Source organism: Scyliorhinus torazame, chromosome 13 (genome assembly GCF_047496885.1).
Source record: "Scyliorhinus torazame isolate Kashiwa2021f chromosome 13, sScyTor2.1, whole genome shotgun sequence".
In the NCBI taxonomy this organism is placed as follows: domain Eukaryota; kingdom Metazoa; phylum Chordata; class Chondrichthyes; order Carcharhiniformes; family Scyliorhinidae; genus Scyliorhinus; species Scyliorhinus torazame.
The window spans coordinates 2608537-2632953 of NC_092719.1; the positions used below are offsets into that span (position 1 = coordinate 2608537).

General features: G+C 55.2%; 1 protein-coding gene across 3 annotated transcripts in view; it reads right to left on the minus strand.

Moving 5' to 3' along the window:
* LOC140387805 (semaphorin-3D-like) overlaps positions 1 to 24417 on the minus strand; it is a 482389-nt gene that overhangs the window by 93300 nt on the left and 364672 nt on the right. For all 3 annotated transcript variants that reach the window (XM_072470941.1, XM_072470940.1, XM_072470942.1), the window contains one exon: positions 5435 to 5657. In XM_072470941.1, the coding sequence (XP_072327042.1) occupies positions 5435 to 5657 (223 nt within the window). The remainder of the gene's footprint in view (positions 1 to 5434; positions 5658 to 24417) is intronic.

Here is a 24417-nt window from a genome sequence, read left to right on the forward strand (position 1 = left end):
CGGAGTCGCTGAATCGCACCCAGACCTGCAGCGGGGTCGCTGAATCGCACCCAGACCTGCAGCGGAGTCGCTGAATCACACCCAGACCTGCAGCGGAGTCGCTGAATCACACCCAGACCTGCAGCGGAGTCGCTGAATCGCACCCAGACATGCAGCGGAGTCGCTGAATCGCACCCAGACCTGCAGCGCAGTCGCTGAATCGCACCCAGACCTGCAGCGGGGTCGCTGAATCGCACCCAGACCTGCAGCGGAGTCGCTGAATCACACCCAGACCTGCAGCGCAGTCGCTGAATCACACCCAGACCTGCAGCAGAGTCGCTGAATCGCACCCAGACCTGCAGCGGAGTCGCTAAATCACATCCAGACCTGCAGCGGGATCGCTGAATCACACCCAGACGTGCAGCGGGATCGCTGAATCGCACCCAGACCTGCAGCGGGATCGCTGAATCGCACCCAGACCTGCAGCGCAGTCGCTGAATCGCACCCAGACCTGCAGCGGAGTCGCTGAATCACACCCAGACCTGCAGCGGAGTCGCTGAATCGCACCCAGACCTGCAGCGGGATCGCTGAATCAGACCCAGACCTGCAGCGGAGTCGCTGAATCGCACCCAGACCTGCAGCGGAGTCGTTGAATCAGACCCAGACCTGCAGCGGAGTCGCTGAATCGCACCCAAATCTGCAGCAGCGTCGCTTAATCACACCCAGACCTGCAGCGGAGTCGCTGAATCGCACCCAGACCTGCAGCGGGATTGCTGATTCAGACCCAGACCTGCAGCGGAGTCGCTGAATCGCACCCAGACCTGCAGCAGGATGGCTGAATCGCACCCAGACCTGCAACGGAGTCGCTGAATAGCACTCAGACATGCAGCGGAGTCGCTGAATCACACCCAGACCTGCAGCGCAGTCGCTGAATCGCACCCAGACCTGCAGCGGGGTCGCTGAATCGCACCCAGACCTGCAGCGGAGTCGCTGAATCACACCCAGACCTGCAGCGCAGTCGCTGAATCACACCCAGACCTGCAGCAGAGTCGCTGAATCGCACCCAGACCTGCAGCGGAGTCGCTAAATCACATCCAGACCTGCAGCGGGATCGCTGAATCACACCCAGACGTGCAGCGGGATCGCTGAATCGCACCCAGACCTGCAGCGGGATCGCTGAATCGCACCCAGACCTGCAGCGCAGTCGCTGAATCGCACCCAGACCTGCAGCGGAGTCGCTGAATCACACCCAGACCTGCAGCGGAGTCGCTGAATCGCACCCAGACCTGCAGCGGGATCGCTGAATCAGACCCAGACCTGCAGCGGAGTCGCTGAATCGCACCCAGACCTGCAGCGGAGTCGCTGAATCAGACCCAGACCTGCAGCGGGGTCGCTGAATCGCATCCAGACCTGCAGCGGGATCGCTGAATCGCACCCAGACCTGCAGCGGGGTCACTGAATCGCACCCAGACCTGCAGCGGGATCGCTGAATCGCACCCGGACCTGCAGCGGGATCGCTGAATCACACCCAGACCTGCAGCGGGATCGCTGAATCAGACCCAGACCTGCAGCGGAGTCGCTGAATCGCACCCAGACCTGCAGCGGGATCGCTGAATCACACCCAGACCTGCAGCGGAGTCGCTGAATCGCACCCAGACCTGCAGCGGGATCGCTGAATCAGACCCAGACCTGCAGCGGAGTCGCTGAATCGCACCCAGACCTGCAGCGGAGTCGCTGAATCAGACCCAGACCTGCAGCGGGGTCGCTGAATCGCACCCAGACCTGCAGCGGGATCGCTGAATCACACCCAGACCTGCAGCGGGGTCACTGAATCGCACCCAGACCTGCAGCGGGATCGCTGAATCGCACCCGGACCTGCAGCGGGATCGCTGAATCACACCCAGACCTGCAGCGGGATCGCTGAATCAGACCCAGACCTGCAGCGGAGTCGCTGAATCGCACCCAGACCTGCAGCGGGATCGCTGAATCACACCCAGACCTGCAGCGGAGTCGCTGAATCGCACCCAGACCTGCAGCGGAGCCGATGAATCTCACCCAGACCTGCAGCGGGGTCGCTGAATCGCACCCAGACCTGCAGCGGAGTCGCTGAATCGCACAGAGACCTGCAGCGGAGTCGCTGAATCGCACCCAGACCTGCAGCGGGATCGCTGAATCACACCCAGACCTGCAGCGGGGTCGCTGAATCGCACCCAGACCTGCAGCGGAGTCGCTGAATCGCACACAGACCTGCAGCGGAGTCGCTGAATCGCACCCAGACCTGCAGCGGGGTCGCTGAATCGCACCCAGACCTGCAGCGGAGTCGCTGAATCGCACAGAGACCTGCAGCGGAGTCGCTGAATCGCACCCAGACCTGCAGCGGGATCGCTGAATCACACCCAGACCTGCAGCGGGGTCGCTGAATCGCACCCAGACCTGCAGCGGAGTCGCTGAATCGCACACAGACCTGCAGCGGAGTCGCTGAATCGCACCCAGACCTGCAGCGGAGTCGCTGAATCACACCCAGACCTGCAGCGGGATCGCTGAATCACACCCAGACCTGCAGCGGAGTCGCTGAATCACACCCAGACCTGCAGCGGGATCGCTGAATCACACCCAGACCTGCAGCGGAGTCGCTGAATCACACCCAGACCTGCAGTGGAGTTGCTGAATCGCACCCAGACCTGCAGCGGGATCGCTGAATCACACCCAGACCTGCAGCGGGATCGCTGAATCACACCCAGACCTGCAGCGGGATCGCTGAATCACACCCAGACCTGCAGCGGGATCGCTGAATCACACCCAGACCTGCAGCAGAGTTGCTGAATCGCACCCAGACCTGCAGCGGGATCGCTGAATCGCACCCAGACCTGCAGCGGAGTCGCTGAATCACACCCAGACCTGCAGCGGAGTCACTGAATCGCACCCAGACCTGCAGCGGGATCGCTGAATCGCACCCAGACCTGCAGCACAGTCGCTGAATCATACCCAGACCTGTAGCGGAGTCGCTGAATCGCACACAGACCTGCAGCGGAGTCGCTGAATCACACCCAGACCTGCAGCGGAGTCGCTGAATCACACCCAGACCTGCAGCGGAGTCGCTGAATCACACCCAGACCTGCAGCGGAGTCGCTGAATTGCACCCAGACCTGCAGCGGAGTCGCTGAATCGCACCCAGACCTGCAGCGGAGTCGCTGAATCACACCCAGACCTGCAGCGGAGTCGCTGAATCGCACCCAGACCTGCAGCGGAGTCGCTGAATCACACCCAGACCTGCAGCGGAGTCGCTGAATCGCACCCAGACCTGCAGCGGAGTCGCTGAATCGCACCCAGACCTGCAGCGGAGTCGCTGAATCGCACCCAGACCTGCAGCGGAGTCGCTGAATCGCACCCAGACCTGCAGCGGAGTCGCTGAATCGCACCCAGACCTGCAGCGGAGTCGCTGAATCACACCCAGACCTGCAGCGGGATTGCTGAATCACACCCAGACCTGCAGCGGAGTCGCTGAATCACACCCAGACCTGCAGCGGAGTCGCTGAATCACCCCTAGACCTGCAGCGGAGTCGCTGAATCACACCCAGACCTGCAGCGCGATCGCTGAATCGCACCCAGACCTGCAGCGGAGTCGCTGAATTGCACCCAGACCTGCAGCGGAGTCGCTGAATCGCACCCAGACCTGCAGCGGAGTCGCTGAATTGCACCCAGACCTGCAGCGGAGTCGCTGAATCGCACCCAGACCTGCAGCGGGATCGCTGAATCACACCCAGACCTGCAGCGGAGTCGCTGAATCGCACCCAGACCTGCAGCGGAGTCGCTGAATCGCACCCAGACCTGCAGCGGAGTCGCTGAATCACACCCAGACCTGCAGCGGAGTCACTGAATCGCACCCAGACCTGCAGCGGAGTCGCTGAATCAGACCCAGACCTGCAGCGGGGTCGCTGAATCGCACCCAGACCTGCAGCGGAGTCGCTGAATCACACCCAGACCTGCAGCAGTGTCGCTGAATCGCACCCAGACCTGCAGCGGAGTCGCTGAATCGCACCCAGACCTGCAGCGGAGTCGCTGAATCGCACCCAGACCTGCAGCGGGATCGCTGAATCGCACCCAGACCTGCAGCGGAGTCGCTGAATCACACCCAGACCTGCAGCGGGATTGCTGAATCACACCCAGACCTGCGGCGGAGTCGCTGAATCACACCCAGACCTGCAGCGGAGTCGCTGAATCACCCCTAGACCTGCAGCGGAGTCGCTGAATCACACCCAGACCTGCAGCGCGATCGCTGAATCGCACCCAGACCTGCAGCGGAGTCGCTGAATTGCACCCAGACCTGCAGCGGAGTCGCTGAATCGCACCCAGACCTGCAGCGGAGTCGCTGAATTGCACCCAGACCTGCAGCGGAGTCGCTGAATCGCACCCAGACCTGCAGCGGAGTCGCTGAATCGCACCCAGACCTGCAGCGGAGTCGCTGAATCACACCCAGACCTGCAGCGGAGTCACTGAATCGCACCCAGACCTGCAGCGGAGTCGCTGAATCAGACCCAGACCTGCAGCGGGGTCGCTGAATCGCACCCAGACCTGCAGCGGAGTCGCTGAATCGCACCCAGATCTGCAGCGCGATCGCTGAATCACACCCAGACCTGCAGCGGGATCGCTGAATCAGACCCAGACCTGCAGCGGAGTCGCTGAATCACACCCAGACCTGCAGCGGACTCGCTGAATCAGACCCAGACCTGCAGCGGAGTCGCTGAATCACACCCAGACCTGCAGCAGAGTCGCTGAATCAGACCCAGACCTGCAGCGGAGTCGCTGAATCGCACCCAGACCTGCAGCGGAGTCGCTGAATCGCACCCAGACCTGCAGGGCAGTCGCTGAATCGCACCCAGACCTGCAGCGAGATCACTGATTCACACCCAGACCTGCAGCGGGGTCGCTGAATCGCACCCAGACCTGCAGCGGCGTCGCTAAATCGCACCCAATGTTTCTGATGTTAAACTTTCACTTACTGAGCTGTGAAAAGAAAGAGAGAGCAGCAGACTGAGATGAACAAAGAAGAAAAGGAAAGAGACAAAATGAAGAGCAAGTGATAGATTGAGAAACAGCACCATCTGCTGGACAAAAGGTAGGTGTGCCCGTGCAGGTTTGAAATTCTCCGATCTGTGGTATGGTCAATTTATACCGTCTAAATTTATTTTCCACATGTATGGACCTTTGTTGGCGAAGGGCGGGGGGGTGGGAAGGAGGAGGGTGGAGCGGGTGGGGGGGGGCAGGATTGAGGATGGTACAAGGGGCAGGGTATGATTAGACAACCAAAAAGGCACATCTCTGTACAAGATTGTTCAACAAAGAAGGAGAATGGACAAAGCAGAATGCCGCAGTGTTTATCAGAACAGTGTTGCATTTAGGGGAAAATTAATTGGAATCCGGGAAAGATATTTTCACTCAGCCAGTAGACACTTACCTGTGCCGAGAAACATGACATCATAGTGTCCATCCTCTGCCATCACATGGTGCACCACTATCTGTGTCAGTCGGTAATCCACATTGATCCTGGTAAACACCGGCCTTCCTCTCATTGGATACACAGCCTTGTACATTACTGGGTGATACCGTATGAAACTGATCACTTCATCCGGGAAATCCTTGGTCGACTTTATCAAAGGATCGTAAGTTTTACTGGGACACTGTGTGGGGAGAAAAGATTAAAAATACACATGAAATGTAAATTTTTAACACATGTTTTAAACAAAGCAAAACATAAATTTGGGTTCATACCTGAGCTATTAGCACGAGCAGGCAATTAATCATTAGTGCAATTGTATACTGCACCCTCAGACACTGTACAGCGCTCTCTGTAACTCTCCATAACCCTCTCCCTTTCACACAATTAATTAGAAATACAACACACAAACAGGGCATTCAGCCCAACTGCTCCATGCCCGCTCCACACAAACATTTTCCCACCCTCCTTGCCTATCCTTCCGTTCCTTTCTCTTTCAAGACGCTACCCAGCTCTAACTGAAAGGTATCTCTGCTATTCACCAACTGGTAGCGACTTCCAAATTCTCACCACTCCCTGGGGAAAGGCTTCTTCTGAATGAGATAGTTAGTGACTATCTCATATTTATGAGCAATCCCCCTTAACAGTCACTTCAAAATCCATCGCTTTGTGCTTCAATGTCCTCCCCTTGTTACTGCTGCATGTGTCCCACTCACACTGTTAAACAGTCCAGGGTGGTTTGTCAAGGGAAAGTCCTTTAAAGAAACAACCGGCGGGACTCTCCGTCGGCGGGATTCTCCGTCGGCAGGATCCTCCGCTTTGCTGGCAGCGTACTCACGCCCGCAGGTTTCCCGATGGGGTGGCCCTCTATGGGAAACCCCATTGGCCGGCTGCGGAAACGGAGAATCCCACTGCCGGGGGGCCCACGCCAGAAAACGGGGCTGGGGGGGACAGAGAATCCTGCCCAACTTACATTTCTTAAAATGGGTTTTAACTTCATCAGCGGGAGCAGAGTTGGTCAGTTTTATTTATCACACTTCTCTGGTGTCAATCGAAGTAAAGTCCTCATCAGCAACACATATATCGCGGCTCAACAAACACTTTGACAGCAATCTATTCACATTCTGAATTGCATCTCACTCTTTGGGCAGGGGTTTCAGGGAATCAAAGCTTTGGTTGTATGATTCTACATCCAATAATGATCATCTTTATTATTGTCACAAGTAGGCTTACATTAAAGCTGCACTGAAGTTACCGTGAAAAGCCCCTAGTCGCCACATTCCGGCGCCTGTTCGGGTACAATGATGAAGAATTGTCCAATTCACCTAACAGCGCGTCTTTCGGGACTTGTGGGAGGAAACCGGAGCACCCGGAGGAAACCCACGCTGACACGAGGAGAACATGCAGACGACAGTGACCCAAGCCAGGAATCGAACCGGGTCCCTGGCGTTGTGAAGCAACAGTGCTAACCACTGTGCTACCGAGCCACCCAATAGTTCCAAGGAGAGCAGTCGACTGGAGCACATTCAGTTATACGGTCAGTCAGCGGCAGGGAGGAGAAGCAAACTGGGTGATTTTCGAGAGCCAGTTTCAAATGCTGTCGACTATCAATGTCTCTACTTGTGAACAATGTGTACATCAGAACATTAATCACCTTTATTAGCAATAATTCTACTCCAATGAATGAACAGAAACTTAGATAATCAACACTATTAGTACCATGAGATTTGTAAAATCAAGCTGAATCACTGGAACTGGACGGAACCGACATCAATACAGACCCTACTAGCCAATTCCTGAAAAACTGGGTCTGTGTTAGGAGAGTGTGAACCAATCAGAGGGGAACAAAACTAATTGATCTCACCCTCAGCAGCATTTTATTCAACCCCAATCTGTAACCTCCTGGCATGGTACAGCCCTCAGGACAGTGAGGGACTAACTAGCGTATCCCTTCACAACGCCGAAAAGCTGAAAGACTTTCAAAAGATGATTCTGATCTAGAAATCGAAACTGCGGCATTTCCTAAACAAAATGAGTTTCTCATTCAATAATGGAGTTCCGTTACAAGCTGTATAAACTAGCGACAGGATTGGGGAGGGAACAGGGAAGTGTTTCCCCTTTTACAAAGTCCTTTCATAAAGTTTACACTTTGCTGAAGAGAGGCCCAAAAGTAAAATAAATCTCGCCCACAGGATAATCAATATTTCCAATAGCTGCAAAAAACAGACCAATTCACCAGCAATGGCCTTCCAGAATGCAAGTGCTGCCACTCCCTCCAGTGCTCAAACAGATTTTTTGCACTGTTAGGAATTTTGTTTTTTTAATTCCTCTTGCTGCAGTTGTACAAGACTTGGTGAGACCACGTCTAGAGTTCTGTGTGCAACTCCGGTCTCTTTACTTAAGACAGGATATAATTGTGTCAGGTCCAATCTGACTGGGACCTGGGATCTGGGGTGGGGGTGATGTGGAAGGTGGGGGTGGGGGGCTCAGCTCATGAGGAAATGTTGGACGGGCCGGGCCTGTATCCTTTGGAGTTTAGAAAATTGTAACATAGAAGATCCTGAGGGGAGTTGACAGGGTGGATGCTGAAAGGAGGCTTCTCCTTGTGGGAAAGACCAGAACTCAGGGAAGCAAATTAAAAATAAGGGGTTTCCTATTTATGAGAAGAATATTTTTCTCTCAGACGCTGGTAAATCTTTGGAATTCGCTTCCACAGAGAGCAGTGGAGGTAGGGTCACTGAATATTTTTAAGATAGAGGTCAATAGATTCTTAACTAACAAGGGAGTTTTAAAGTCTATCGGGGGAGATGGAATGTGGAGTTGAGGCCACATTCAGAGCAGCCATTGAATAGCAGAGCAGGTTTGACGGGCCAAATGGCCTACTCCTGCTCCTAATTCGTACGTTCATATGTTCTTCCTCCTCCCCCCCCTCCCCCCCCCCCGCTCTCCATGTGCAGGTTTATCGTGTATTTGATTTAGTGGTTATTTTAACATTGTGAGAAAGTCTCTGACTGGGCTCATGGTCGCTACCATGGTGTGAATGGTCATGGGCAGAATGGAAAACCTATGGGACCAACTAAAGGTCCATTGACTTTGAGCGAGAATTTCTGGTTCCACTCTGTTGGTGAACTGGATAATTCATTTCAATAAATCTGGTTCTATCAGAAATAATTTATCAAAAGGCTTGTTACTCTCTCTTTCTCTGTAATCACAATCGTCACAGAATTCTGCCCATAATAGCAGCTAAATGTGGAACTGTCATTAGCCAGGTTTACAAAAATGTATTTTCATCCACTCCTTGTGATTTCCATCTCAAAATGTTTAAATTGACAGAAGCGACTGATCTTTTCAGCCTAATACTCTGACGAACGTCCATCAATTAACTCTGGACCGAGCTGGTCAAGTCCTGAAGGGCACACCTGCCAGACTGGGCCTCTGGCCACGGAAGAACGAACCAACAAGAGGGAAGAACCCACTTGGCCTCACTCTCACCAATCTACCTGTCGCAAATGCATCTGTGCATTGCAGTTTTGGTAGGAGTGACGGCCTTACAGTGCTTATAAAGTCCCAGATTCACACTGTGCAGACTCTCCATTATATTGCGTGACACCACCATGGTGTTAAATGGGGCAGTGAAGATGTTCGCTGATGACTGTACAACATTCAGCATCATTCACAACTCCACAGCGGCTGAAACAGTCCGTGTCCATCGACAGCAAAGCCTGGTCAATATTCTGGCTTGGGCTGATAAATGGCAAATAATATTTGTGCCAAACAAGTGCCACGCAATGACCATTCCAGCAAGAGAGAATCCAACAACCTCCCTTTGACATTCAAATGCATTTGAGACTGAGATTGAGGCGACATTTCTTCACCCAGAGAGTGGTAAGCCTGTAGAATTCTCGACCACAAAAAGAAGTTGAGGCCAAAACATTGTGGGTGCGATTCAGCGACCCCGTTGTGTCCAGCGCGGATCCGGGCGCAATTGGTTAATTGCGCACGAGCCCCAAATCGAGCATCGCGTCGGGTGTTTTTATGGTGACAATGTGAAATGCATTTGCAGAGCAGCTGAGGGGAATGTCTGCAGGGACAACATTGTCACTGAGATCATAAAAAAGTCCATGCCTACCCACATAATTGGCAGACTCCCCAAATCACTTTCCCGAATTGACCAGCCACCATGTCACTGCAGTTGGCTGCTCCCTTTCTACCCATTTGAGAATCCCTCCAATTTCTGGATCTTTCAGCAGGACACCAGTCTAAAGGGCGAAATTCAGCAATATTTACCTCCGATGTGAACACAATTTCCCATCGGAGGTAATCAGGGATCCCGCCTCTCAGGGAAAGTGTGGTGCTTCTGATTGTATCGGTGGCCAGCCAATTCTATCTGCAGGTGAGTCTGGAGCAGGAATTTTCTCATCAGAGGCAAGTTTATAGGTCAACATGACATAATTGCTACTTTATTAATTGAGGAGCTGCAACTTCTCAGATTGCACCAACGAGTATCAAAAACAATCAAATTCTTAATTTGCTGAAATAGCATTCGAGTTTGCTCACAAGTTTTCAGCATAAAGTGTTTCTGTTTATTCCAGAATATCAGCCGCACACCCAGCTCTCGGTCCATGCTTTTTCCATTTCTCAAATGCTAAATTCTCCGCAGCAAGAGGACATTTGCTGACTTATTTTCCAAGAATGATAATAACTTCTGTCCTTTTCCTGCCTCCAGCAATTAAACTTGAAAAGCCTCGCTTATGGAATCAGCCAGTATTTCCACCCCTGAGTGCCAGGGGATGATGAATCTGTTTCTTACATCACGAGGAGGCTCAACCAGGAATCCAAAAAAAACTGAAAGCTTATCCAGTTTTTAGTTTCACTCAGTACTCTGGATCTGCCACATTTTCTTGATTTTGTCCCCTCAAACTTGTCAATCGAAAAGTGAACCCGCCCTGGGTAATTAATGTCTGGTGTGAATACACCGGACAGGCCGCACGGGGTCATCAGGCAAAGCAAAGGTTGGAGGGAATAACCTCCACATCAACTCCTCCTGGTGCTCAGGCGTCGTGACCCTGGGACCTACTCTTCCCGGACCTGGAATACCTGAATGTGAAGTGTCGCCCGTACTACCTTCCACGTGAGTTCACTTCTGCCATTGAAGAAGGCGCTGGACGAATTGTACACAGTTATAAATAACAATGAAACAGAACACCCTGAGGCCTTGTTCATCATGGCCGGAAAATTCAACCAGGCCAACCTCAAGAGTGTGCTGCCAAAGTTCCACCAACACGTCTCCTGTCCCACCAGGGGAGTCTCTCGACCACTGCTACACAAACTCCACGGGCGCCTACTGATCCATCCCCCGACCGCACTTCGGAGAATCGGACCAGAAGACGGTGCTCCTTCTCCCGGCACTCAAGCAGAAACTTAACTGGGAGAATCCAGTTAAGAAGGTTGTGCAGTGCTGGTCTGAGGCAACAGAGATGCAGATAGTTGGCAGGTTCAAATTCCTAGGTTTGCACATTACCAACAATCTGTCCTGGTCCACCCACATCGACGCTACGACCAAGAAAGCACAACAGCGCCTATACTTCCTCAGGAAACTAAGGAAATTCGGCATGTCCACATTGACTCTTACCAACTTTTACAGATGCACCGTAGAAAGCATCCTATCGGGCTGCATCACAGCCTGGCATGGCAACTGCTCGGCCCAGGACCGCAAGAAACTTCAGAGAGTCGTGAACACCGCCCAGTCCATCACACGAAACCGCCTCCCATCCATCGACTCTGTCTACACCTCCTAAATATTTTTCATTGTACCTCGGTACACAAAAAATTAATCCAATTCAATCCAGTTCATTAGCTTGCTTTTATTAAGATTACAGCAACAACTCCAGATTCATTCAAAAAGCAGTGAGGTACGATCCTGAGGAAAGTCGCTGGGTTCCAATGGAAAGGTTAAGTTTAAGTTGAGTTTAAGTTCAGTTTAAGTTGCAGGGCAATAACTTCAGTGGCGATTCTAATCATTACCCCGTTTAATACCGTCAGGTCCATGTGTGAATAGGGATTCAGTTATCCCAACCAGGGCGGACCTCTGTGCCTTATCAAAAGCCCCCCTCTCAAAAAATAATAGGTAAATATTTAGAGAGCACACAAAAGGAACACTATAAACATGGTGATTCATATCAGGAAGGCTCATGTGCCCAAAATATCAAACAGAGTTACATTCACAACCATTTCTTACTGATGCTAAACTGGCAGTGAGAGCACTCCTTCCACAGTCATTATTAAAGTACCAGCAAGATGCTAAACTGGGACCGAATTGTGTTTCCTTCCAAAATTATAATAATATCAGTCTATGTTACCTTGAAACAGCAATTCCTTTGAACCCACAGCAGAATGCGGCTGTCAGCTCGGAACTGATATGGTAGATATAAAACTGCTCAAGGGAAGGAAATTTGGCACCATCATATATCAAGTGAAAGAAGGAAACTGGACCGGTGCCAGCCTGTGATAAGGTCCATATGGTGTAGTCATGGCCTGTCACACGCTGGCTGGAGTTAAACCCTGCAGACTGTGTGCTCATTGTCTGTACATATAGCCTGTCTCCTTCAATGTTACCCCCGGCATGTAACAAACCTAATCCAATGGCCACAACTCCTGATTTTCCCTCAATGTAATGTCAGAGCGCAGGAAAATAACATTCTACAGCTGCAATTCTTAACATATCACCACATTTTACCTGTGGGTTGATATTGATTTCAGTGACAAACCTCCATTGTTCCACATATACAGACGTATACCAGTGTGTGAGCACATACAGATACTCAGGTATATAGACTCAAGAAATATTCAGGTGGAAGTTGTCTCAGAAACATTTAAAAATCTTTCTTATTGGGAGAACAACTTTGAAGTGTGGTAGCTGTTGGCAAATACCACCATTATTTTGTTTACAGCGATATCTGATTACAGAACAAATATATTGGTTTTATATATATTAAATAATAAATTGGTTGTGTTTCACAATAGCTTCTGTATTTCCAAGTGATTATTTGATCTAACATGAACTTCTGGTATGTTTCTATTCCTTCTTCACACCACTGGAAGCCAGACCCGCCTCCGTCCCAGACCCGCCTCCGTCCCAGACCCGCCTCCGTCCCAGACCCGCCTCCGTCCCAGACCCGCCTCCGTCCCAGACCCGCCTCCGTCCCAGACCCGCCTCCGTCCCAGACCCGCCTCCATCCCAGACCCGCCTCCGTCCCAGACCCGCCTCCGTCCCACTCACTAATCCTTTCATTCTGCCACCTTCCTCTTCCCATCTTTCACTCACTTTTGCTAACACTCCCAAAGGCAACGATTTCTCATTTATCTTTCCTTCTGTAAAGTGATGAAGAATGTTTGTCACCGTGGTGAACTGTCCAGGTGTCTTTGTTGTTCCTTGATAAAGGACATCAGCTTGAACTGGGAAAATATGCTGCACTGCTTCAGACACACAGTGAAATCTATCTCATCCAAAATGACAGAGAAAGGTTAATGTGAACCCCATGTGCTCCGACCCTCCCCAATCATCATCCTCCAACTTGCTTACACTTGTACAAATATCCTACTCACCTGATGAAGGAGCAGCGCTCCGAAAGCTAGTGACTCCAAACAACCTGTTGGACCTTAACCTGGTGTTGTAAGACTTCTTACTGTGTCCACCCCAGTCCAACGCCGGCTTCTCCACATCATGGCTACTCTCCTTCAGCAGAAGTAGTCCCTTCAGCCCATCGAGTAGGCCCTGCCATTCAATGAGATCTTGGCTGATCTGGTAATCCAAATTCCCAGTTTATCTCCATAACCCTTGATGCTCTTAATGATTAAAAATCTGTTGATTTCAGCCTTGAACACACCGAGTGACCCAGCCTCTACAGCTCTCTCTGCGGTAAAGAGCTGGATTCTTCCTCCCCGCCCACCACAAGGTTGCCACGGGTGATACACAGGCAATGAAAAAGTCCATTGACGTTGGGCGGGAGTCTCCGGTCATCGGGCGGGAGCGGCTGGGGAATCCCGGCCAAAGAATTCTACAGATTCACTCCCCTCTGGGAGAAGAAATTCCTCCTCACCTCTGTCTGAAATGGGTGACCCCCTTACTCTGAGATTCTGTCCTCTGGTCCTAGACTCTCCCACAAGGGGAAACACCCTCTCAGCATCGACCCTGTCAAACCCCCTGTTACCCAGACACCAACCACTGATGTTGCCTCTGTGACTCACAGACTAGTTCACACCATGATCACCTCTGTTTGAGCAGCAAACCATTTCCTTTATCATTAATGTCTGCATCATCAAAATAAGTTTGAATAAATAAGGCAAGATTCTTGGGATGCAAAAGAAAAATTGTGACTCGACTAATTTCTCAGTCCGATAATACAATAATCTTTCAGCAGTGAAACTTCAGCCATGTTGAAAGTCAGTGTTGGTAATGTCCGTATCTCAGAAACAGAGAATCTCTGCACTGAGACAGAGGGAGAATGAACAGTTCCCGCTTGACAATATGATTGTTTTAATAACCTAAAAATTATAAACTGATCCATTACGACAAATGTTGCATTCTGAAAGTGATAACGGGTGTAGGATGAAAGCAAATGGCTCTGACAGTGATGTGCCATGCTTATCTTGTTTTCCTCAGAGGGTGAGCAGCACTGACGTTTATTATGTGTCCTAAGTTCTTTAGAGTAGGTAGAATCATAGAATTTAGTACAGAAGGAGGCCATTCAGCCCATCGAGTCTGCCGGCCCTCCCAAAGAGCACTCTACTCAAGCCCACATATCTACCCTATCCCTGTAACCCAGTAACCCCCAATTTTGGACACTAAGGGCAATTTAGCATGTCCAATCCACCTAACCTGTGCATCTTTGGACTGTGGGAGGAAACTGGAGCACCCGGAGTAAAACCACACACACACGGGGAGAACGTGCAGACTCCGCACAGACAGTGACCCAAGCCGGAATTGAACCTGGGACCCTGGAGCTGTGAAGCAACTGTGCTAACCACTGTGCTACCTCGAGATCAACCTTGTCCTTTAACCACTGCACTCCCAGACGTGATGGTGTTTCCACACTGATTTCACTCTCCTGGCCCAGAAAAAATAATAAGTCTACACACAATTTCCTCCTTTTCTGTCTGCTCCTCAATGCTCTGCTGACTGAGATGAAAAGAATGTTATTACAAGTGTGAATTATTTTGGCTGATGTACCTGCCAAACATAATAGGAAGCGCTCGAAGAGGGCGTAGGCAGGCTGGTGGATTGGATAGACACGAGGCTGATGATATTTAATGCAGTTTATTTTAGTAGGAAAAACAGGGAGACGCAATCTTATCGAAAGGATATAAGTTATTGTCCTAAGCCCGCCCATCTTCAGCTCTTTCATCTTTCCTCCAATATAAGGCCAGATGGAGGGATGTTCACTCATGGTTACACAGTATTTAGTACTATTTTGAACTTATACTGAAGTAGTCCATGTCCACATTTAGCAAAACATGCAGGTAAGTGGCGAGTAACATTCATGTCATACAAATGTAGTCAACGACCATTTAAGAGAGAATGTTACTCTCTCCCCTCTTGACATTTGCTGGCATTGCCATCGCTAAATCTCACATCATCAACATCCTGGGTTTGAACTGACCAGAAACTAAACCTGAGGCATAAGAAGCATATGGGATACTTGCCCTTATTAGCCAAGGCATAGAATATAAGAGCAGGAAGGTGATGATGGAGCTGTATAAAACGCTCATTCGGCCATCGCTAGAGTACTGTGTGCAGTTCTCTATAGGCGTCACACTGTAGGAAGGATATGATAGCACGAGAGAGGGTGCAGAGGAGATTCACCAGGACGCTGCCTGGGCTGCAGCGTTTCAGCTATGGAGAGAGACTGGATAGACCGGGGCTGTTTTCCTTAGTTGATGGTTCAATATCCGGGGGCGTAGATTAAGGTAAGCAGGAGGAGATTCAGAGGGGGTTTGAGGAAAACCTTTCACCCAGAGAATGGTGTGAATCTGGAACTCGCTGCCTGATAGGATGGAAGAGGCAGGAACCCTCACAATGGGTGAGATTTACGGCACACTCCTGCCATGGATTTCCCAGTGGTGCGGTGTGGAATCAATGGGAAATCCCTTTGCTAGCACGGGGCCAGAACATCCCACCGTCAGCCATCTATGGTCCACCTCCCAGTGCCGAGAAACACACCACGGGGAGGGCAGAGAATCTCGCCCAACATTTAAGAAGCATTTAATGAGCACTTCAAATGCCATAGCATACAAGACTACGGGCCAAGTGCTGGGAAATGGGATTGCTAGATGGGTGCTTGATGGCTGCAGATCCGAGAAACACTCTGTATCCACCGACACTTTGCCGTTTTTTTGGCCTTGGGGAGATTCTCCCTGCCGAGTGAGAGGGTTTTTTTGAGCTGATCTCTCCAGCAGGAAAGGCTCCTCGCAGAGCCGGCACCATTTTGGCTGGCAGCCCCGAACTTCCACACGCCCCCCCCGCCCCCCCCCCCCCCCCCCGCGCTCTTCCAGGCCCCACATGTTCTTTTGTTCCCCCATCAACCCCAACATTGGGAGACTCCCCCTCGCACCCCCTCTACCTGGAAAGGCCTCCCGAGCACGAGCCTGACACTACCAGCCTGGCACTCTGGAGGTGCCACCCGGCACCCATGCAGTGCCTGCCGGACCCCCCCACCCCCACCCCAGGTGCTGTTATGATTGGCCCACATTTGTGTGGACCAGTATCATAGAATTTAAAGTGCAGGAGACCATTCAGCCCATCGGGACTGCACCGACTCTTGGAAAAAGCAGCCCACTCAAGCCCACACCTCCACCCTATCCCCGAACCTGGTAACCCGACTCAACCTCTTGGACACTAAGGGCAATTTATCACAGCCAATCCACCTAACCCGCACATCTCTGGACTGTGAGAGGAAACCGGAGCACCTGGAGGAAACCCACGCACACACGGGGAGAACGTGCAGACTCCGCACAGACAGTGACCCAAGCCGGGAATCGAACCTGGGTCCCCGGTGCTGTGAGGCAGCTGTGCTAACCACTGCGCCGCCATGCCGCCCTGGCAGGTCTCCCAAGCACGGCTGGTGAGTCCGGGGTGGCGGGTGAATCCGGCGTCCCGGTATTTAAATAAGCCGTAAGGTGAGCGTAAGGTGAGTCAGGTGACACATGTGAGGTTTCGCGCCCGTTGCGGAGCCCGATGCGCGCAATTCACTCTTTGTGCTCGGATCCATAATGGGTGCAATGGGGCCGTTGGATCGTGCTCTATGACTCTATATCTGTGGCCCAGCCATATTAATACAGTGGCAACAAGAGCACATTCTGTGCCCAGTAACTCCCAAACCCTACCACTTTGGGTGAATTGGCCAAACTTAATTGCCCTTAGTGTTCATAAATGTTGAGAGGTGTGGGGTTACGGGGAAGGTGGTGTGGGCTCCGGGAAGGTAGTGTGGGGTTACGGGGAAGGTGGAGGTGTGGGGTTACGGGGAAGGTGGAGGTGTGGGGGTTACGGGGAAGGTGGAGGTGTGGGGTTACGGGGAAGGTGGAGGTGTGGGGTTACCGGGAAGGTGGAGGTTTGGGGTTACGGGGAAGGTGGAGGTGTGGGGTTACGGGGAAGGTGGAGGTGTGGGGTTACGGGGAAGGTGGAGGTGTGGGGTTACGGGGAAGGTGGTGTGGGGTTACGGGGAAGGTGGAGGTGTGGGGTTACGGGGAAGGTGGAGGTGTGGGTTACGGGGAAGGTGGTGTGGGGTTACGGGTAAGGTGGAGGTGTGGGGTTACGGGTAAGGTGGAGGGTGTGGGGTTACGGGGAAGGTGGAGGTGTGGGGCTCCGGGGAAGGTGGTGTGGGGTTACGGGGAACGTGGAGGTGTGGGGTTACGGGAAGGTGGAGGTGCGGGGTTACGGGGAAGGTGGAGGTGTGGGGTTACGGGTAAGGTGGTGTGGGGTTACGGGGAAGGTGGAGGTGTGGGGTTACGGGGAAGGTGGAGGTGTGGGGTTACGGGGAAGGTGGTGTGGGGTTACGGGGAAGGTGGAGGTGTGGGGGTTACGGGGAAGGTGGAGGTGTGGGTTACGGGGAAGGTGGTGTGGGGTTACGGGGAAGGTGGAGGTGTGGGGTACGGGGAAGGTGGAGGTGTGGGGTTACGGGGAAGGTGGTGTGGGGTTACGGGGAAGGTGGAGGTTTGGGGTTACGGGGAAGGTGGAGGTGTGGGGTTACGGGGAAGGTGGAGGTGTTGGGTTACGGGGAAGGTGGAGGTGTGGGGTTACGGGGAAGGTGGAGGTGTGGGGTTACGGGGAAGGTGGAGGTGTGGGTTACGGCGAAGGTGGTGTGGGGTTACGAGGAAGGTGGAGGTGTGGCGTTACGGGAAGGTGGTGTGGGGTTACGGGGAAGGTGGAGGTGTGGGGTTACGGGGAAGGTGGAGGTGTGGGGTTACGGGGAAGGTGGAGGTGTGGGGTTACGGGGAAGGTGGTGTGGGGTTACGGGGAAGGTGGAGGTGTGGGGTTACGGGGAAGGTGGAGGTGTGGGGTTACGGGGAAGGTGGGGGTGCGGGGTTACGGGGAAGGTGGAGGTGTGGGGTTACGGGGAAGGTGGAGGTGTGGGGTTACGGCGAAGGTTGTGTGGGGTTACGGGGAAGGTGGAGGTGTGGGGTTACGGGAAGGTGGAGGTGTGGGGTTACGGGGAAGGTGGAGGTGTGGGGTTACGGGGAAGGTGGAGGTGTGGGGTTTACGGGGAAGGTGGAGGTGTGGGGTTACGGAGAAGGTGGTGTGGGGTTACGGCGAAGGTGGTGTGGGGTTACGGGGAAGGTGGCGGTGTGGGGTTACGGCGAAGGTGGTGTGGGGTTACGGGGAAGGTGGTGGTGTGGGGTTACGAGGAAGGTGGAGGTGTGGGGTTACGGAGAAGGTGGAGGTGTGGGGTTACGGAGAAGGTGGAGGTGTGGGGGTACGGGGAAGGTGGAGGTGTGGGGTTACGGGGAAGGTGGAGGTGTGGGGTTACGGGGAAGGTGGTGTGGGGTTACGGGGAAGGTGGAGGTGTGGGGTTACGGAGAAGGTGGAGGTTTGGGGTTACGGGGAAGGTGGAGGTGTGGGGTTACGGGGAAGGTGGAGGTGTGGGGTTACGAAGAAGGTGGAGGTGTGGGGGTACGGGGAAGGTGGAGGTGTGGGGTTACGGGGAAGGTGGAGGTGTGGGGTTACGGGGAAGGTGGTGTGGGGTTACGGGGAAGGTGGAGGTGTGGGGTTACGGGGAAGGTGGAGGTGTGGGGTTACGGGGAAGGTGGAGGTGTGGGGTTACGGGGAAGGTGGTGTGGGGTTACGGGGAAGGTGGAGGTGTGGGGGTACGGAGAAGGTGGAGGTTTGGGGTTACGGGGAAGGTGGTGGTGTGGGGTTACGGGGAAGGTGGAGGTGTGGGGTTACGGGGAAGGTGGAGGTGTGGGGCTACGGGGAAGGTGGAGGTGTGGGGTTACGGGGAAGGTGGAGGTTTGGGGTTACGGGGAAGGTGGAGGTGTGGGGGTACGGGGAAGGTGGAGGTGTGGGGTTACGGGGAAGGTGGTGTGGGGTTACGGGGAAGGTGGAGGTGTGGGGTTACGGGGAAGGTGGAGGTGTGGGGTTACGGGGAAGGTGGAGGTGTGGGGTTACGGGGAAGGTGGTGTGGGGTATGGGGAAGGTGGGGGTGTGGGGTTACGGGGAAGGTGGTGTGGGGTTACGGGGAAGGTGGTGGTGTGGGGTTACGGGGAAGGTGGTGGTGTGGGGTTACGGGGAAGGTGGAGGTCTGGGGTTACGGGGAAGGTGGAGGTGTGGGGTTACGGGGAAGGTGGAGGTGTGGGGTTACGGCGAAGGTGGTGTGGGGTTACGGCGAAGGTGGAGGTGTGGGGTTACGGGGAAGGTGGAGGTGTGGGGTTTACGGGGAAGGTGGAGGTGTGGGGTTACGGAGAAGGTGGTGTGGGGTTACGGCAAAGGTGGTGTGGGGTTACGGGGAAGGTGGCGGTGTGGGGTTACGGCGAAGGTGGTGTGGGGTTACGGGGAAGGTGGTGGTGTGGGGTTACGGGGAAGGTGGAGGTGTGGGGTTACGGAGAAGGTGGAGGTGTGAGGTTACGGAGAAGGTGGAGGTGTGGGGGTATGGGGAAGGTGGAGGTGTGGGGTTACGGGGAAGGTGGAGGTGTGGGGTTACGGGGAAGGTGGTGTGGGGTTACGGGGAAGGTGGAGGTGTGGGGTTACGGAGAAGGTGGAGGTTTGGGGTTACGGGGAAGGTGGAGGTGTGGGGTTACGGGGAAGGTGGAGGTGTGGGGTTACGGAGAAGGTGGAGGTGTGGGGGTACGGGGAAGGTGGAGGTGTGGGGTTACGGGGAAGGTGGAGGTGTGGGGTTACGGGGAAGGTGGTGTGGGGTTACGGGGAAGGTGGAGGTGTGGGGTTACGGGGAAGGTGGAGGTGTGGGGTTACGGGGAAGGTGGAGGTGTGGGGTTACGGGGAAGGTGGTGTGGGGTTACGGGGAAGGTGGAGGTGTGGGGGTACGGGGAAGGTGGTGTGGGGTTACGGGGAAGGTGGAGGTGTTGGGTTACGGAGAAGGTGGAGGTTTGGGGTTACGGGGAAGGTGGTGGTGTGGGGTTACGGGGAAGGTGGAGGTGTGGGGTTACGGGGAAGGTGGAGGTGTGGGGTTACGGGGAAGGTGGAGGTGTGGGGTTACGGGGAAGGTGGAGGTTTGGGGTTACGGGGAAGGTGGAGGTGTGGGGGTACGGGGAAGGTGGAGGTGTGGGGTTACGGGGAAGGTGGTGTGGGGTTACGGGGAAGGTGGAGGTGTGGGGTTACGGGGAAGGTGGAGGTGTGGGGTTACGGGGAAGGTGGAGGTGTGGGGTTACGGGGAAGGTGGAGGTGTGGGGTTACGGGGAAGGTTGTGTGGGGTATGGGGAAGGTGGGGGTGTGGGGTTACGGGGAAGGTGGTGTGGGGTTACGGGGAAGTTGGTGGTGTGGGGTTACGGGGAAGGTGGTGGTGTGGGGTTACGGGGAAGGTGGAGGTGTGGGGTTACGGGGAAGGTGGAGGTTTGGGGTTACGGGTAAGGTGGTGTGGGGTTACGGGGAAGGTGGAGGTGTGGGGTTACGGGGAAGGTGGAGGTGTGGGGTTACGGGGAAGGTGGTGTGGGGTTACGGGGAAGGTGGAGGTGTGGGGTTACGGGGAAGGTGGAGGTGTGGGGTTACGGGGAAGGTGGTGTGGGGTTACGGGGAAGGTGGAGGTGTGGGGTTACGGGGAAGGTGGAGGTGTGGGGTTACGGGGAAGGTGGTGTGGGGTTACGGGGAAGGTGGAGGTTTGGGGTTACGGGGAAGGTGGAGGTGTGGGGTTACGGGGAAGGTGGAGGTGTGGGGTTACGGGGAAGGTGGAGGTGTGGGGTTACGGGGAAGGTGGAGGTGTGGGGTTACGGGGAAGGTGGAGGTGTGGGGTTACGGCGAAGGTGGTGTGGGGTTACGAGGAAGGTGGAGGTGTGGCGTTACGGGGAAGGTGGTGTGGGGTTACGGGGAAGGTGGAGGTGTGGGGTTACGGGGAAGGTGGAGGTGTGGGGTTACGGGGAAGGTGGAGGTGTGGGGTTACGGGGAAGGTGGTGTGGGGTGACGGGGAAGGTGGAGGTGTGGGGTTACGGGGAAGGTGGAGGTGTGGGGTTACGGGGAAGGTGGTGGTGTGGGGTTACGGGGAAGGTGGAGGTGTGGGGTTACGGGGAAGGTGGTGTGGGGTTACGGGGAAGGTGGAGGTGTGGGGTTACGGGGAAGGTGGTGTGGGTTTACGGGGAAGGTGGAGGTGTGGGGTTACGGGGAAGGTGGAGGTGTGGGGTTACGGGGAAGGTGGAGGTGTGGGGTTACGGGGAAGGTGGTGTGGGGTTACGGGGAAGGTGGAGGTGTGGGGTTACGGGGAAGGTGGAGGTGTGGGGTTACGGGGAAGGTGGAGGTGTGGGGTTACGGGGAAGGTGGAGGTGTGGAGTTGCGGGGAAGGTGGAGGTGTGGAGTTACGGGGAAGGTGGAGGTGTGGGGTTACGGGGAAGATGGTGTGGGGTTACGGGGAAGGTGGAGGTGTGGGGTTACGGGGAAGGTGGTGTGGGGTTACGGGGAAGGTGGTGTGGGTTTACGGGGAAGGTGGTGTGGGGTTACGGGGAAGGTGGAGGTGTGGGGTTACGGGGAAGGTGGAGGTGTGGGGTTACGGGGAAGGTGGTGGTGTGGGGTTATGGGGAAGGTGGAGGTTTGGGGTTACGGGGAAGGTGGAGGTGTGGGGTTACCGGGAAGGTGGAGGTGTGGGGTTACGGGGAAGGTGGAGGTTTGGGGTTACGGGGAAGGTGGAGGTGTGGGGTTACGGGGAAGGTGGAGGTGTGGGGTTACGGGGAAGGTGGGGGTGCGGGGTTACGGGGAAGGTGGAGGTGTGGGGTTACGGGGAAGGTGGAGGTGTGGGGTTACGGCGAAGGTTGTGTGGGGTTACGGGGAAGGTGGAGGTGTGGGGTTACGGGGAAGGTGGAGGTGTGGGGTTTACGGGGAAGGTGGAGGTGTGGGGTTACGGAGAAGGTGGTGTGGGGTTACGGCGAAGGTGGTGTGGGGTTACGGGGAAGGTGGCGGTGTGGGGTTACGGCGAAGGTGGTGTGGGGTTACGGGGAAGGTGGTGGTGTGGGGTTACGGGGAAGGTGGAGGTGTGGGGTTACGGAGAAGGTGGAGGTGTGGGGTTATGGAGAAGGTGGAGGTGTGGGGGTACGGGGAAGGTGGAGGTGTGGGGTTACGGGGAAGGTGGAGGTGTTGGGTTACGGGGAAGGTGGTGTGGGGTTACGGGGAATGTGGAGGTGTGGGGTTACGGAGAAGGTGGAGGTTTGGGGTTACGGGGAAGGTGGAGGTGTGGGGTTACGGGGAAGGTGGAGGTGCGGGGTTACGAAGAAGGTGGAGGTGTGGGGTTACGGGGAAGGTGGAGGTGTGGGGTTACGGGGAAGGTGGAGGTGTGGGGTTACGGGGAAGGTGGTGTGGGGTTACGGGGAAGGTGGAGGTGTGGGGGTACGGGGAAGGTGGTGTGGGGTTACGGGGAAGGTGGAGGTGTGGGGTTACGGAGAAGGTGGAGGTTTGGGGTTACGGGGAAGGTGGTGGTGTGGGGTTACGGGGAAGGTGGAGGTGTGGGGTTACGGGGAAGGTGGAGGTGTGGGGCTACGGGGAAGGTGGAGGTGTGGGGTTACGGGGAAGGTGGAGGTTTGGGATTACGGGGAAGGTGGAGGTGTGGGGGTACGGGGAAGGTGGAGGTGTGGGGTTACGGGGAAGGTGGTGTGGGGTTACGGGGAAGGTGGAGGTGTGGGGTTACGGGGAAGGTGGAGGTGTGGGGTTACGGGGAAGGTGGAGGTGTGGGGTTACGGGGAAGGTGGTGTGGGGTATGGGGAAGGTGGGGGTGTGGGGTTACGGGGAAGGTGGTGTGGGGTTACGGGGAAGGTGGTGGTGTGGGGTTACGGGGAAGGTGGTGGTGTGGGGTTACGGGGAAGGTGGAGGTGTGGGGTTACGGGGAAGGTGGAGGTGTGGGGTTACGGGGAAGGTGGAGGTGTGGGGTTACGGCGAAGGTGGTGTGGGGTTACGGGGAAGGTGGAGGTGTGGGGTTACGGGGAAGGTGGAGGTGTGGGGTTTACGGGGAAGGTGGAGGTGTGGGGTTACGGAGAAGGTGGTGTGGGGTTACGGCGAAGGTGGTGTGGGGTTACGGGGAAGGTGGCGGTGTGGGGTTACGGCGAAGGTGGTGTGGGGTTACGGGGAAGGTGGTGGTGTGGGGTTACGGGGAAGGTGGAGGTGTGGGGTTACGGAGAAGGTGGAGGTGTGAGGTTACGGAGAAGGTGGAGGTGTGGGGGTATGGGGAAGGTGGAGGTGTGGGGTTACGGGGAAGGTGGAGGTGTGGGGTTACGGGGAAGGTGGTGTGGGGTTACGGGGAAGGTGGAGGTGTGGGGTTACGGAGAAGGTCGAGGTTTGGGGTTACGGGGAAGGTGGAGGTGTGGGGTTACGGGGAAGGTGGAGGTGTGGGGTTACGGAGAAGGTGGAGGTGTGGGGGTACGGGGAAGGTGGAGGTGTGGGGTTACGGGGAAGGTGGAGGTGTGGGGTTACGGGGAAGGTGGTGTGGGGTTACGGGGAAGGTGGAGGTGTGGGGTTACGGGGAAGGTGGAGGTGTGGGGTTACGGGGAAGGTGGAGGTGTGGGGTTACGGGGAAGGTGGTGTGGGGTTACGGGGAAGGTGGAGGTGTGGGGGTACGGGGAAGGTGGTGTGGGGTTACGGGGAAGGTGGAGGTGTTCGGTTACGGAGAAGGTGGAGGTTTGGGGTTACGGGGAAGGTGGTGGTGTGGGGTTACGGGGAAGGTGGAGGTGTGGGGTTACGGGGAAGGTGGAGGTGTGGGGTTACGGGGAAGGTGGAGGTGTGGGGTTACGGGGAAGGTGGAGGTTTGGGGTTACGGGGAAGGTGGAGGTGTGGGGGTACGGGGAAGGTGGAGGTGTGGGGTTACGGGGAAGGTGGTGTGGGGTTACGGGGAAGGTGGAGGTGTGGGGTTACGGGGAAGGTGGAGGTGTGGGGTTACGGGGAAGGTGGAGGTGTGGGGTTACGGGGAAGGTGGAGGTGTGGGGTTACGGGGAAGGTTGTGTGGGGTATGGGGAAGGTGGGGGTGTGGGGTTACGGGGAAGGTGGTGTGGGGTTACGGGGAAGTTGGTGGTGTGGGGTTACGGGGAAGGTGGTGGTGTGGGGTTACGGGGAAGGTGGAGGTGTGGGGTTACGGGGAAGGTGGAGGTTTGGGGTTACGGGGAAGGTGGAGGTGTGGGGTTACGGGGAAGGTGGAGGTGTGGGGTTACAGGGAAGGTGGCGGTGTGGGGTTACGGGGAAGGTGGAGGTGTGGGGTTACGGGGAAGGTGGAGGTTTGGGGTTACGGGGAAGGTGGCGGTGTGGGGTTACGGGG